Source organism: Myotis lucifugus, unplaced genomic scaffold (genome assembly GCF_000147115.1).
Source record: "Myotis lucifugus unplaced genomic scaffold, Myoluc2.0 scaffold_37, whole genome shotgun sequence".
In the NCBI taxonomy this organism is placed as follows: domain Eukaryota; kingdom Metazoa; phylum Chordata; class Mammalia; order Chiroptera; family Vespertilionidae; genus Myotis; species Myotis lucifugus.
In genome coordinates this window covers 7,031,454-7,045,742 of record NW_005871085.1, presented here as the reverse complement: position 1 = coordinate 7,045,742, position 14,289 = coordinate 7,031,454, and the positions used below count along the sequence as shown (strand labels likewise).

Genomic DNA, 14,289 nt, shown 5'->3' with positions numbered 1-14,289 from the left:
CATTAGAAGTGTCACTAGGTTAAACTAAGTGTTTCTTAAATTATTGTCATACAGGGCAAGTTGTACATATAGAGAAGAAAGTTAGAATATTATATTCCTTGCTGCTATCCTTTTTCATGAAATTTTGAAATAAGACTAGGATTTTACCTTTTCTTTTACATTTCCATCATAAAATTATTACTAAAAGACTAAATTATTTTTCCAAATATTAGGACACAGTTGCAAATTGCATCATTGTTCACCTGACAATAATTTGTTTTTATTGAATGAATTTTTTCAAAAGATAGAAAAAGAGAGAGAGAAACATTGATTTGTTGTCCTACTTATTTATGCATTCATTGGTTGATTCTTGTATGTGTCCTAATAAGGGATTGAACCCGCAACCTTGATGTATTGGAACTACACTGTAACCAGTTGAGCTTCCTGGCCAGGACTCTCGACAATAATTTAAAAATCACTTAGCTAACCTAGTGAGACTTGTAATGTTTGAAGCTAGAATTTGCCTTCCTTTCTCCGCTTTTATGGTAGGAGATATATCACCTCCAGAGGCATACTATTTCTTCTTTGTCCAGAAAATTAGTCTGTCAAAAGGTAAAATTGACCATCAGAGTTCTTGTATCTGGCATGTAGTTGGCATTTGAGAGCAGAATGGAGAGATTTGTTGATTATCTATCATCATTTACTTTTAGGAGTGCTTTTAGGTACATCCAAATTAGTTTATTTACACACTTTAATTACGTGTCATCTCCGGTGTAGGCATTGTATTAAAATACTAGAGGCCTGGTGCACAACATTCGTGTACTGGGGGGATGGGGAGCCCTGAGCCTGGCCTGTGTCCTCTCGCAGCCCGGGACCCCTCACTCCTTACCACCCGCCTGCAGTGGAGGCGGGAGAGACTCCTGCTACCGCCACTGTGCTTGCCAGCTGTGAGCCTGGCTTCTGGCTGAGCAGCACTCCCCCTGTGGGAGTGTACTGACCACCAGGGGGCAGCTCCTGTGTTGAGCATCTGCCCCCTGATGGTCAGTGAGCATCATAGTGACTGGTCGTTCCGCCCTTTGGTTGATTTGCATATTAGCCTTTTATTATATAGGATAAAGAATATCAACTGTTTTCTGAAACAGGTGACAAGCTGAATTTTGCAGGACAGGTAAACATTACTAGTTGACGTGGAGAGGATCTTGATGGTGGAGTGAAAAGCGTATGTAAAGATATTGAGACTTGAAGTAGCAGTGATCCATTCTAGCATACGTGGTATGAATGAAGTAAAAAATGTTAGGGTAGGATATAAGGTTAGAGATAGAGATGGCATAGCTCTCTTTCTTGAGGTCTTAGCTTAACATTTCAGAGACACTTTCCCTGACTCTCATATTTAAAGTTGGTCTTTCCTTTATAGCACTTACTACAGCTTGGAATTACTGTATACTGTTTACTGCCTTCATGAGTGTAAGGACTGTGTATAATATGCTAAAGAGTTTATGTTTATTCTGAATGCTTTGAGAAAGTATTTTAAGCAAGAGAATAACATGACGCAATTAGTATTTTAAAAAATCAGACTTGTGGTAGAACCTACTGTGTATGTCAGGTACATACATATTGCTAGGTGCTGGGAATGCAAAGATAAAATCACATAACCTATGCCTTAAAGAGATTACAATCTATTTAGGAGACTAATAAAAAATATATATCAGTGGGTTTAGTGAAAGCAAAGAAAGAGGAGCCTGGTGTGGGTTTGTGGTCTGGAGTATGTATGTTCTTTTAGCTGCTAGTGTATAATGCTAAAGTTGCTAAAGTGACTTAGTTCAATGACTAATCTTTGGTATTTAAAAGAGCTTTTTATTATATTAGCCTTAAACACTAAGTCTCAGTCACATCTGTCTCTCTCTTTTTAAAAAAAATATATATTTTATTGATTTTTTACAGAGAGGAAAGGAGAGGGAGAGGGATACAGAGTTAGAAACATCGATGAGAGAGAAACATCGATTCAGCTGCCTCCTGCACGCCCCCCACTGGGGATGTGCCCGCAACCCAGGTACATGCCCTTGACTGGAATTGAACCTGGGACCCTTCAGTCCGCAGGCCGACGCTCTATCCGCTGAGCCAGACCAGTTAGGGCACATTTGTCTCTTTTGATAGGTAGGTTTGAAGAACAAGATAGGATAGGCATTTGACCCATGAAGTAGATTTTTCTTTGTGAATTTCTATGCCATGTATTATATCTCTTACTTACATTTTACATAGGTATGCCAGCTTGTACAACTAAGGAAAGAATATTTTTTCTGTATGTGTATAAATTGAATGTCTGTTTTGCATTCATTTTTTTTAATTGACCAGTTCTAATGATGAAAACTAAGTGATTGCTTCCTTTTCTAGGTAAAATGAAGAATGATGAATCTAATAAAGAAACTTCTTCAGAGATGGACTATTTAGAAAATGCCACTGTGATAGATGAATCTACATTGACACCGGAGCAGAGGCTAGGCTTGAAACAAGCAGAAGAACGCTTAGAAAGAGATCACATCTTTCGACTTGAAAAAGTATACTATGTCGTTTTAGTTATTTGAAGGAAATGCATGTTTCATAACTTTTCTTTGCCACGTATAGCTCTTGTTATTTTTCTTCTATTCCTAAGGCAGAAATAACATTCATCTTTCCATACGTCTTTCCTTTCTTCTTCTCTCCTCTCCTTTCTCTCTTCCCTCCCTTTGTTTAGCAAATCTTACATCTGTGAGTCTGACTTTATTTATTCATCCCCAGAGGTTGATGAACTGTGGCCTACCCTCTTATTTTTTTTATTTTTATTTTTTGGTGTGTTTTGTATTTTTAAATTGTGGTAAAATACATTACGCCCCTTGTTTTATGTTTTTTTTTTGGGGTGGGTGTGGGGGTGGGGGGAATGCAACCATGCCCATTTGTTTACCTATTGTCTATGGCTACTTTTGTGCTACCATGGCAGGTTGAGTTGAGAGTTGCTGCAAAGAATATATGCCCTGCAAAGCATAAAATACCTACTTTTTAAAGAAATCATCACCTGAGGATATTTTTTTCATCCTTTTCAGAGAGAGAGAGGGAGAGAGAGAGAGAGAGAGAGAGAGAGAGAGATGATAGATGATGATAGATAGATAGATAGATAGTGGGAGGGAGGGAAGGGAGGAGGGAGGGAGGAGGGGAGAGAGAGAGTGAAAGAAACATCAATGTGAGAGAGACACATTGATTGGTTGCTTTAAGGGCAAGGACCAGGTATGAGCCCTTGACAGGAAATCGAACCTGAGACCCCGAGCAACACTGGCCAGGGCAAAATATCTCCTTTTTACTAAAGCATAAAATTTACCATAATATTACTTTGTCTCTTTCTGAAAGAAGTTTGCTGACCCTTGATTTATGTACTCATCAAATAGATACTGAGTGCTTGTTATGGTCTAGGTAATGAGCTAAGCATTGGGAATTTATTTGTGAAAATGGCATAGTTTCTGTCCATTCAAAGTTAATACTTTATTTGAAGTGACAGAAACGAATTAGAAAATACTACATGATGTTCTAGACTTCCTCCATTTCCCCTTGCTTTTATTCCCCTCCATATTTATTGAACATCTATCTATCAGGAGTTATTCTAGCCATTGGTATCTTGTTCCTGAGTACTAATTAACTTCTTAATCTAAAAATACACATTCCTAGCCTTACTAAAAATACTGCTAGGTATTACAGGAATGAATAGTAATCTAATCTGTTCACAAATTGATGCTTGGGGCATTGTGAGTATGTATACAAGGAAATAGGTCTTCCTTGATAAATAAAAAAGAAATGGTATGATTTTGTATAGTTTAGAAAAATTAAGTCATAGCTAAATTGAAGAAGGCAATTATGAGTTACAGTGGGGCCTTGACTTAAGAGTTTGATTCATTCCGTGACGGAGCTCGTAACTCAAATTACTCGTATGTCAAATCTTAAAGTGAACGAGTGAGACATGTGATGCTGGGCTGATGTTGTGGCGTTCACTGTGACGTTCGCTGTGCCAACTAGCGGTGGGGTAGCTGAAGCTGGCTCGTAACCCGAATTTTAGCTTGCAACTCAAAGCAAAAAATCGGCTCGTATTTTGAAAAACTCGTTAGTCGGGACACTCGTAAGTCAAGGCCCCACTGTATTAATAAACTTATGACGGAGCAGTCACCCTTTGAAAATAAAAAGAAATTTAAGGAGTAGAGTTTAGGCTGTGCAGCTAGTCTCACCATATCCTAGTTAGAATTCTTTTTTTGCAATTTGCTGTTTTACTTAGTTCTTTCTTTCCTCTTTCTCTTTCCTAAGCCTAGATTTAGTAGCTATTCTGGCTCTGCATTGTCAAGATAAACATTGAGTGCCTTTCATATGCCATGATATGGTGATAAAAAGTTGAAATGGGATATTGTGACATTTTTAAAAACCTGATACTGCTCCTCTAGGAGTTTACTAATTAGAGAAAGACATATAAGTGAACCATAATAATAGTAATAATAACAGTATTGTTTGCAAATGGGATCTTGGACAAAGGAGTGACCAATTTGAGTTGGGATATAGAGGTACAAAATTGGGGAATGCTTTATAAGAAGGTGACATTTGAACTGAGTCAGAAGGGGTGATTAGGAGTTGACCCGATGGGTTGGGGAAGGGTGGTGTAGGTAAATTATATGGGATGTGTAAAGGAAATGTGAAAAATGTGTTTTCAAGAAAAATAAACAGGACTGGATGGGAAGATACATAGGATACAAAGCAGAAAAAATCAGTTCTTGGGAGAAGGAAGAAGTTGGGGTGGAATGGATATTTGATGATAGTAAGAAAGAATGGTGTGGGGTGAAAGAAAAGCTTTAGAGCATGAAAACATTTTATTTGTTGTTGAGTTTAAACAGCAATGATGTAAAATCATTGTGCCAATACCAGCAGAGATGTCTATAATCCCTTTTCTTTCTGGCACCTTTGTTTCTCAAGCCTCCAAAACCTTTTGTTTTCAATATAGTATACTCTTTTTAAAACAAAAACATTTTTTATTGATTTCAGAGAGGAACGGAAGAGGGAAAGAGATAGAAACATCAATGATAAGAGAGAATCATAGATCGTCTGCCTCCAGCACACCCCCAATTGGGGAACAAGCCTGCAACTGGGGCATGTGCCTGTGACTGGAATCAAACCTGGGACACTTGAGTTGGCAGGCTGACATCCTATCCATTGAGCCAGATCAGCTAGGGCAATACAGTATACTCTTAGTTAACATTTTTCTCTACCATCTTTAGACACTCATTAAGAACTATAGGCCCGATGCACAAAGATTTGTGCAAGAATGGGCCTTCCTTCCCCTGGCTGCCGGCACTGCCTTCACTCTGGCCCGTAGCCGCCTTTCCGCCTTTCCGCCTTCCCACGCTGCCCAGAGGCCTGGAGTGGCTGGGGCGATGCGGAACGCCTGTGTTGTCGCAAGTGTCCCGCCCCTTGCCGTTCAGCGCCTGTGTATGCAAATTAACCTGCTATCTTTGTTGTGTTAATTTGCATACTCACCCCTGATTGGCTGGTGGGTGTCGTGAAGGTACGGTCAATTTGCATCTTTCTCTTTTATTAGTGTGGATATTCTTACCAACTTATTTTTTATTTCATCAGGTCCTTTTGTTCACAGTATACTCATAGATTATCTAATTGAGTAAAGACGTGATTTTTTAAAAATATGTTTTTATTGATTTTTAGAAAGGAAGGGAGAGGGAGAGAGAGAGAGAAACATCAATAAGAGAGAGACATTGTTCAGCTGCCTCTTGCATATCCCCTGCTGGGGATGGAGCCCATAACTCGGGCATGTGCCCTGACCAGTAATCAAACTGGTAACCTCTTGGTGCATGGGTTGACACTCAACCACTGAACAACACTGGCTGGGCAAAGTGTAGTTTTTAACCTGTACCAAAGAAGGAGTAAATTCAAGCAATTAGATTGGAAGGGTAAAATTCCCTATAGCAAATATTAAATATTGACTAGGAAATACTTAGAGTCTCCATGCCCAGCAATTATTATTTTAGTTGGTCTGCAGAAACTTTAAGAAGGTTTATTAGTGTGTTTGTTTAATGGTTAAATAAAATATAACTATAATAAAGGAATTTTTAAACGATTTTCATTTGTCTCTTCTGAAACTAGAATCTTCCTGATGGTGAGAACATTTTTGTGTTATTTACTGTTGTGCCTAATACAGTACATTGTACATAATTGGTCAGTAATTAGAGGTAGTTTGCTTAGTGGTTAAGTGTATGGGATTTGAAATCAATGGTTCTATCTAGCTTTGTCACTTACTGATTTAATACTATTGGATAAGTTATTTAATCTCTTTAAACCTCAAATTCATCATCATTAAAATAGATTTGATGAAAATAATGACACCTAGCTCATTGGGCTATTATGAGGATTAAATAAGATAATATAAGTAAAGTTCTTGGCACAGTGCTGGTGTGTGGTAAGCACTAAACAAAGTTTAGCTACTGAGGAATTTAGTTATCATGCCCTATAGGGCAGTTTTTATTATTTCATTTTAAGGACCTATATAGAAGCAGGCTCCAGTGTTAGAGTATTATCCAAGGTTAATTGAGATGTCATCCCAAGCCTGCTGACTCCCCATTCAAGTTTCTGTCAAGCTTTTCTTACAATTGAAAAATTCATAAGATGAGTGATTATATGACTTCTTCAGAGACCTCATCAATATTCATGCATTTAGATATTCTTTGTTTATGCTTTCAACTCCTAAATCTAACTCTTCCAGTCACTTCCACCACTCTTAAACCTTGAGCCAAGCCAACATCATCTCTCTTCTCTATTATTGCAGAATGTGCATACCAGCAATAAGCTCTTCCTGCTTCTATTCTTAATATAGAAGACAAGTGATTCCTTTAAAATATTGATTAGATCTTGTAATTCTTTGCTCAAAAACCTTCGATGCCTTCCCCTTACACTTAGAATAAAAGCCAGAGTCCTTACAGGGGGCCTTATAATTTAGACTCCATTACCTTTCTGTTCCAGTCATGCTAGTTTTTTTGCAATTTTTCAAACATATTAGGCATATTCTTACTTCAGGGCCTTAGCATTCACATTTTTACTCTGTTTGGAATGTCTTTCCAAATATCCACACAGCTAATCCTTCACTTTAAGTCAGTTTATCAGTAAGGTCTTAAGTGATGACCCTATTTTTAAAAAGCAGTTAACACCTCTTCCCATATTCCTGTTTGCTTATTTATACATTTGTTTATTTAATACATGTTTCCCTACAGTTGAATGTAAATTCATAAGGACAGGAATTTTGGTTTCTTTTGTTTATATTACCCAGCTCCTAGAAAAATGTTTGATACATAGTGTGAGCTCAAAAAAATAGTTGGTGGCCCAGCGGGTATTGCTCAGTGGTTGAGCATCAACCTATGAACCAGGAGGTCAGGGTTCGATTCCGGTCAGGGCACATGCCTGGGTTGTGGACTTGATCCCTGAGGGGGGGGGGGCGGGGGGGAGGGGGTGTGTGCAGGAGGCAGCCAATCAATGATTCTCTCTTATCATTGATGTTTCTATCTCTCCCTCTCCTTTTCTCTCTGAAATCAATAAAAATATATTTAAAAAAAATAGTTGGTGAATTAAGAAGTAGTTGTGGTAGGAAATTTAAGAGGTAGAAGTCTCTGTGAAGGCTTAATTCATTCTCCAATAAGGACAGATTTGAAAGAATTCCTTATATTAAAGAATTGGAATGATTATGTTGAGCTGAATTTTCTTATTTGCTTGTTGCCTTGGGCAGTTATTTCTTGAGATTTAGTTGCTTTGTCAGTAAAATGGGGATTCCTCATAGAGTTGTTTTAAGGTTAGTAGATACTGAATACATGATGGCTATATTTATTTTTTAGTCTGTGGCAGGACTGTTGCTATATTTGGGCAGATTCCCCATTTAAAGGAAATCATATACATAATATTCTGAAGTGAGAATTTTTTTGTCAGGAGTTGCAGCCTTTTGAAGATCAGATAAAAATTGAGCATTGCTGGAATTTCAGTGTAAGACAGTAGAAACAATATTTTTAAATTCAGCACATATTTAATATTTTTGTAATATTTTATTGTGTAATCTTATGGGTAGAGAGTTGGCTTTGGATTCAGTAATACATGAATTTAAATTTAGCATCTTCCACTTAATGTATCCTTGTGAAAGTTGCAAGCTACTTGAGCTTTTGTTTTCACATCTATAAAAGAAGATAATGTCATTCTAAAATGTCACATTATATGTGAAGTACCTAGCAAGGAACCTGGCACATAACAAGTACTTTGGAATTATGGTGTTTTTTATTATTTCAAGAATATATATGTGGAGTATGACTAAAGTACTATGACTGACACTTTTCATGTGTCAATTGTTCAGAGTAAAAACTTAAAGAGGGTATCCATTTATTCCCATGAGATTGTGATTAATTGGAGTGTTTTTGGAACTCAGCTTTTGGAATTGTTTCCCATATTTGCAGTTCATTCTTTTGAATCTCTTATTTGAGGGTGGATTCTATATTTTGAATCTCTTATTTGAGGGTGGATTCTTAATCAAAAACACTGAAAGTTTGAAATCAGTTTTGGGGGTAGCATTGGAATAAGACTTAGTAACGAGACTGCCTTTCTCATTTCACATTGGATTCTAAAAACTATATTAGATAAGTACCAAACATATTTAGTACTTTTTAAAATATATTTTTATTGATTTCAGAGAGTAAGGGAGAGGGAAAGAGATAGAAACATCAGTGATGAGAGAGAATCATTGATTGGCTGCCTCCTGCACGCTCCCTAGTGGGGATAGAGCCAACAACCTGGGCATGTGCCCTGACTGGAATTGAACAGTGACCTCCTGGGTCATAGGTCGACACTCAACCACTGAGCCATACTGGCCAGGCCATATTTAGTATTTTCATGATATTGTTTGAAATTAATATATGATCTATGATGACTATTTTGAAAAGGACAACTATTTTGGTTTTATAAGTACTGATTTGTTTATTAAAAACATTCCTATAATGCTTATTTTTGTCCCTTTTATTTACGTAATTGTGTCATTCACATATATAATAAAAAATTTACTTCTCTGTTTTTTGAAAATGTCATTTTTTAACTTTTCAGCGCTCACCAGAATATACCAATTGCCGGTATCTATGCAAACTTTGCTTAATTCATATTGAAAATATCCAGGGAGCTCATAAACATATAAAAGAGAAACGACATAAGAAAAACATTTTGGTAAGTTATTATAAAATGTTTTATTTATTTTTGAATGGTAAAACTATATCAAATCTTTTTTAATTTTGAAAGTAAAAATGCAGTATTTATCCAGTCTTATATTAGTCATTGAAGTGACATTGTTGAAAGCTGTGATTGCCCTCCTTACCTTAGTCAGGAGGGGAATCTTCTCAGAGTCCAGTTTGCTCATCTTAAAGTCCATTGATTCCTAAGTTTAAAACTGTCAGGTGTAGTTCAACAGATATTTATTGAGCTCCTATGTGTTTAGGTCTAGGTGTGATGAATAAGATAGTTGTAGTTTCTGCCCTCAGAGTTTCTGAAGTATTGGTGAAGGCATCCAATGAATAAGGATTTAACTATCATGAGTTTTATTAAAGGGGGAAATGTAGTGCTAAAGAAGTATACAGGAATATTTCAGTCTAAAACAGGGACAGTTTTTCTGAGAAAGTGAACATTTGAGTTGAACCTCGAAATAAAAGTTTAAAAGTCAAAAAGAGAGTGGTGTGGAGGGGCAAGCTAAGAGCGTTTTACACAAAAAAGCAGAATGAATAAAGATCTCTCTAAGTCAGGAAAGGATATGGCATTTGAGGAACTGAAAGAGTGTAGTATGAGTGGAGCAAACAAAGCTAGGAGGAAAATGATGTGAGATGAAGTTGGAGAAGTCCAGACCATGCAGGGCCTTATAAACTAGAGACTTTGAGAATTCTTGATTCTACAGTTATTTTTATTAGAGCATTTCATAGACTTAGATATGAACAGAGTGTTTTTTTCTTTTTAGAGTGTATTAGTATTTTATCTATTTAATCTTTTTCTCTTCAAAGTTATAATAACAGATAACTTCTTATCTAATTTTGTGCTTGTATATCCTCTCTGTGAAATACTCTTTCACCTGACCTTCCCAACAAGTCTGTGTTAGGTATTCCTTTTCTGCAGCGCTTGATCAGAAAACCTAACACATGTTTGCCTTCTCTCCTTTTCTAGATTTCAGTATTTAATATTCAAGAGGGCAGGTTATTTTCTTATTTATTTTTGTTTCTGCATCGCTTAGGACAGTATCTGACACATATTAGGTGCTCAATACATTTTTCTTAAAAAAAAGATACATTGAAGAAAATTAAGAACTTAGAAGGAAAAGAAGTCATTTAGATTTAACGAGCCTATGTTTTTTTTTTTTTTCTTTTTTGGTTAATTTTCACCTGAGGATATTTCTCCCATTGATTTTTAGAAAGAGTGGAAGGGGGAATTGGGAAGAGAGGGAGAGAAAGAAACATTAATGTGAGAGAGACACATCAATTGGTTGCCTCCTGCACTGGGGATCGAACCTGCAACCTAGGTACGTGCCCTTGACCAGGCATCAAACCTTCAACCCTTGGATGCATGGGCTAACACTATAACCACTGAACCATACCAGCCAAGTCCCAGCACAGACTGTAGTGTGGTGAAGGCCTGGAAGGGGCGGGTGTGGGGTGGAGAGGGTCAGTGGGTAAAAACAAGGACACACCTGTAATACTTTCAACAATAAAGATAAATTTTAAAAAATTAAACTATTTCAGGTCAAGATGGCTGCGCATACATAAATGCGGTACTTGCATCCTCCCACAACCACATCAAAATTACACGCCCTGGCTGGTGTGCTAAGTGGTTAGGGCGTTGGCCTGGCACCAAAGGGTCTTGGGTTTGATTCCTGGTCAAGGGCTTGCACCTTGGTTTTGGGTTCAATCTCCAGTCCTGGTCAGGGCGTGTGCTAGAGGCAACTAATGGATGTGCCTCTTTCATATTGATGTCTGTCTCTGTCTGTCTGTCTGTCTGTCTGTCTGTCTCTCTCTCTCTATCTCTCTCTCTCTTCCCCTCTCTCTCTCTTCCCCTTCTCCCTCTCTTCCACTCTTTCTAAAAATCAATGGAAAAAATATCCTCAGATGAGGATTAACAACAACAAAAAATTATAACTAAACTGCAGAACAACCATTCTAGCTTTGATGAAGCATTTCAGAATTTATGCAGTCAATAAAGTATAACAAATTTTATTTTTTAATGTTTAATACCAACCTCCCCCACAGTATTTCTCAGTCTTTCAAATCTGCTTCACAAAGGCAGGGATCTCTGTCTCTTTTGTTCTCTTCCATATCCTACATGCCTTAAGTCTGGCACATAGAAGTTGATTATATTTATCTTTTTCTCTTAAAAAAAATATATTTCTCATTATAAGAGTAATCTTTTTTATATATATATATTGTTGTTAAATGTTGCACTAACAGGAAAAACAGGAAGAAAGTGAGCTTCGTTCTCTGCCACCTCCTTCTCCTGCCCACTTGGCAGCTTTAAGTGTTGCAGTTACTGAATTAGCAAAAGAACAAGGAATAACAGATGATGACCTCAGAGTTCGTCAGGAGGTTGTGGAGGAAATGTCAAAGGTTATAACAACATTTTTACCAGGTACAAGTGTATTTTATACTTATTTTTAAAAATTACACAACTCTTTCTCTTGAATTAGGGTAAATATTATTTAAAAATATTTTTTTATTGATTTCAGAGAGGTCAGGAGAGGGGGAGAGAGAAAGAAACATCAATGATGAGAGAGGTTCATTGATTGGCTGCCTCCTGCACACCCCCTTCTGGGGATGGAACCTGCAATCCAGGCATGTGCCCTGACTGGGAATCTAACCGTGACCTCCTGGTTCATAGGTCAATGCTCAACCACTGAGCCATGCCAGCCAGGCTGAACTTGTACTTTCTAAGAAACTGAACTTGCCTGATACGTTCCAGTTATGGTTTTTTCAACTTGCCCTCTGATGAGATCTTTTAAAATTTGCCTTATTATGATTTTTGAAGTCAAATATTTGATAGTCTGAGAAAGATACTTGTAGTATGTTATTGTTTTCATTAACTTGTTCTGTGAACTCTTGAAAGCCACAGAGGTTTTTTTTGTTTTAGGCTTGCAATATTAATTGGTGGCTTCACTTTGTATTTTTAAAGAGCATTGTCATTGAATGTCTGCGATTCCTTCCCCATGTAAAGTGTTATCTCTTATGTAAATATATATAAATACATGCAGTTTGTGGCAGTAGCTATAACTGGGTTGCACATTCTTTACTGTTACATATTAGATCTTAAACATACTTGTAGTCATTCCTTAGTGAACTATTACTAAAATTTTGTTTAAACATTGAATTTTTATGAGCAATTTCTCTCTTCCGTCTTTGTTCCTGAACCCTCTGAGAAACATTTTTATTTTATAGATCAGTTAAAAAGGATATAATTCTTCTATAATTGTTGTATTTGAGTTGAAAGACATAGAATTGAGATATATGCAGTTTTCCTACCACTGTTGTTTAAGATCCCGTATTTACATGCTATTTCATGCTTTGATTTTTTTTATTTTTTTCCAGAGTGTTCACTTAGGTTGTATGGCTCATCTCTGACTAAGTTTGCTCTGAAAAGTAGTGATGTTAATATAGATATAAAATTTCCTCCCAAGGTAAGTAATTAGAAAAGAATGTCTCCTATGTGGTTCTTAATTAGTACTTTACATTTTTTATTGATTATCTTTTTAGTGGAGGTGCAGGGGACTATAAAATTCTGCCTTATGGAAGTTACCGTCATGATTAAACAGTGCTTTTGGAAACTACTAGTAGGTGTCAGACTTAAATAAAATAAAAGAAATAAGGGACAGGGAAAAAAAGAGGAAGGCAGTCATTTAAAAAAAGGAAAGTTGGCTCTCTCTCTGGAGCAGGCCCTTGCCTTTCCCCACCCGCTTCTTTCTCCAGGGTGTTCTCTTTCTCTCTCTGGAGCACGCCTCTCCTCACGCTTTGGTCCCTCGAGGTGTGCATTCTCTCTTCCTCTCTCTGCTAAGCTCCAAGGACCTTCTTTAGCTGTAAGTTGTTTCCTGAACCCATTTCTTCTAAAAAAAAAAAAAAAAAAAGGAAAAATGGGAGGACCCAAGATGATGGTAGAGTAGGTGGAAGTTACACTCACCTCCTCCCAGGACCAAACTGGAATTAAAACTAAAATATAGAACAGTCATCTTGAATAACCAACTGAAGACTAGCTGAACAGAAATCTTATAACCAATTACAGAAGAAGCCACACTGAAACTGAAACTGGACTTGGTAACGATGAAGGTTCTCATCCTTGCCTGCCTGGTGGTCCTTGCTCTTGGAAGGGAGAAGGCATATCCAGTGAGACTGTAGAAAGACTGTAGAAAGCCTTTCAAGCAGTGAGGAATCTATTACATCAACAAGAAACCTGAGCAGTTTGAACATGAGAAACAGCAGCAAAGAGAGGATAAAATTCACCCCTGTGTTTAGCCACAGCCTCTAATCTGTCCTTACTTTGAGCCTGTCCCTTCCACTGTCCTTCCACAAAACGTCCTGCCTCTTGTTCAGCCTGTTATGGTGCTGCCTTTCCTTCAGCCTGAAGTAATGGAAGCCCCCAATACTAAAGAGACCATCTTTCCTAAGTGCAATGTGATGCTGTTTTTTGAACACTAAATCTCAAATCTTAGTAATCTCGAAAATCCATACCTTCTTCTGTCTCTGCTCCAGCCCTTGATGCACCAGGACCCCAAGCTGCTGCTTCAGACTCCCATGTTTCTTAGCCCCTGTTCTTCCTTCCTCAGCCCAAAGCCATGTTTCTTCTCCAGCAGGTGATGGCCTACCCCAGAGAGAGAGGTCCATTCAAGCCCTTCTACTGTACTTAGAGCCTCTATTTGATCCTACCTGGGAGTTCTCCCCTGTTACTTAATCTAGTGACCCAGTTTACAATTTAGAACAAGTCTAACAGGATTTCAAAGTTAATCTTCCACTCCTCATTTTTGAATTGATTGTGACTGGAAATGTGACATATTTTCATCTTTGTATCATGCCATCAAAAATTGCCAATTTTTAAATGTCTCTACATGGAAAGAATGAAAATGCATTTCTTTATTTATTTTATGTATTATGTAGCACTTGTCTGAATTTGAATGCAACTCGTAACCTCTATTTTCCAAATTTTAATTTAAAAAGTACCACAAAATTTCAATTTTGAATTGGAAGTACCATAACCATATCAAAT

General features: G+C 37.3%; 1 protein-coding gene and 1 pseudogene across 1 annotated transcript in view; both read left to right on the top strand.

Moving 5' to 3' along the window:
* The window catches only part of ZCCHC11 (zinc finger CCHC-type containing 11), a 78,645-nt gene that overhangs the window by 6,830 nt on the left and 57,526 nt on the right, over positions 1 to 14,289 (top strand). The window contains exons 2-5 of the mRNA XM_023752823.1: positions 2,371 to 2,534; positions 9,121 to 9,237; positions 11,493 to 11,670; positions 12,624 to 12,712. Of these exons, the coding sequence (XP_023608591.1) occupies positions 2,371 to 2,534; positions 9,121 to 9,237; positions 11,493 to 11,670; positions 12,624 to 12,712 (548 nt within the window). The remainder of the gene's footprint in view (positions 1 to 2,370; positions 2,535 to 9,120; positions 9,238 to 11,492; positions 11,671 to 12,623; positions 12,713 to 14,289) is intronic.
* LOC111825711 lies at positions 13,350 to 14,205 on the top strand (annotated as a pseudogene).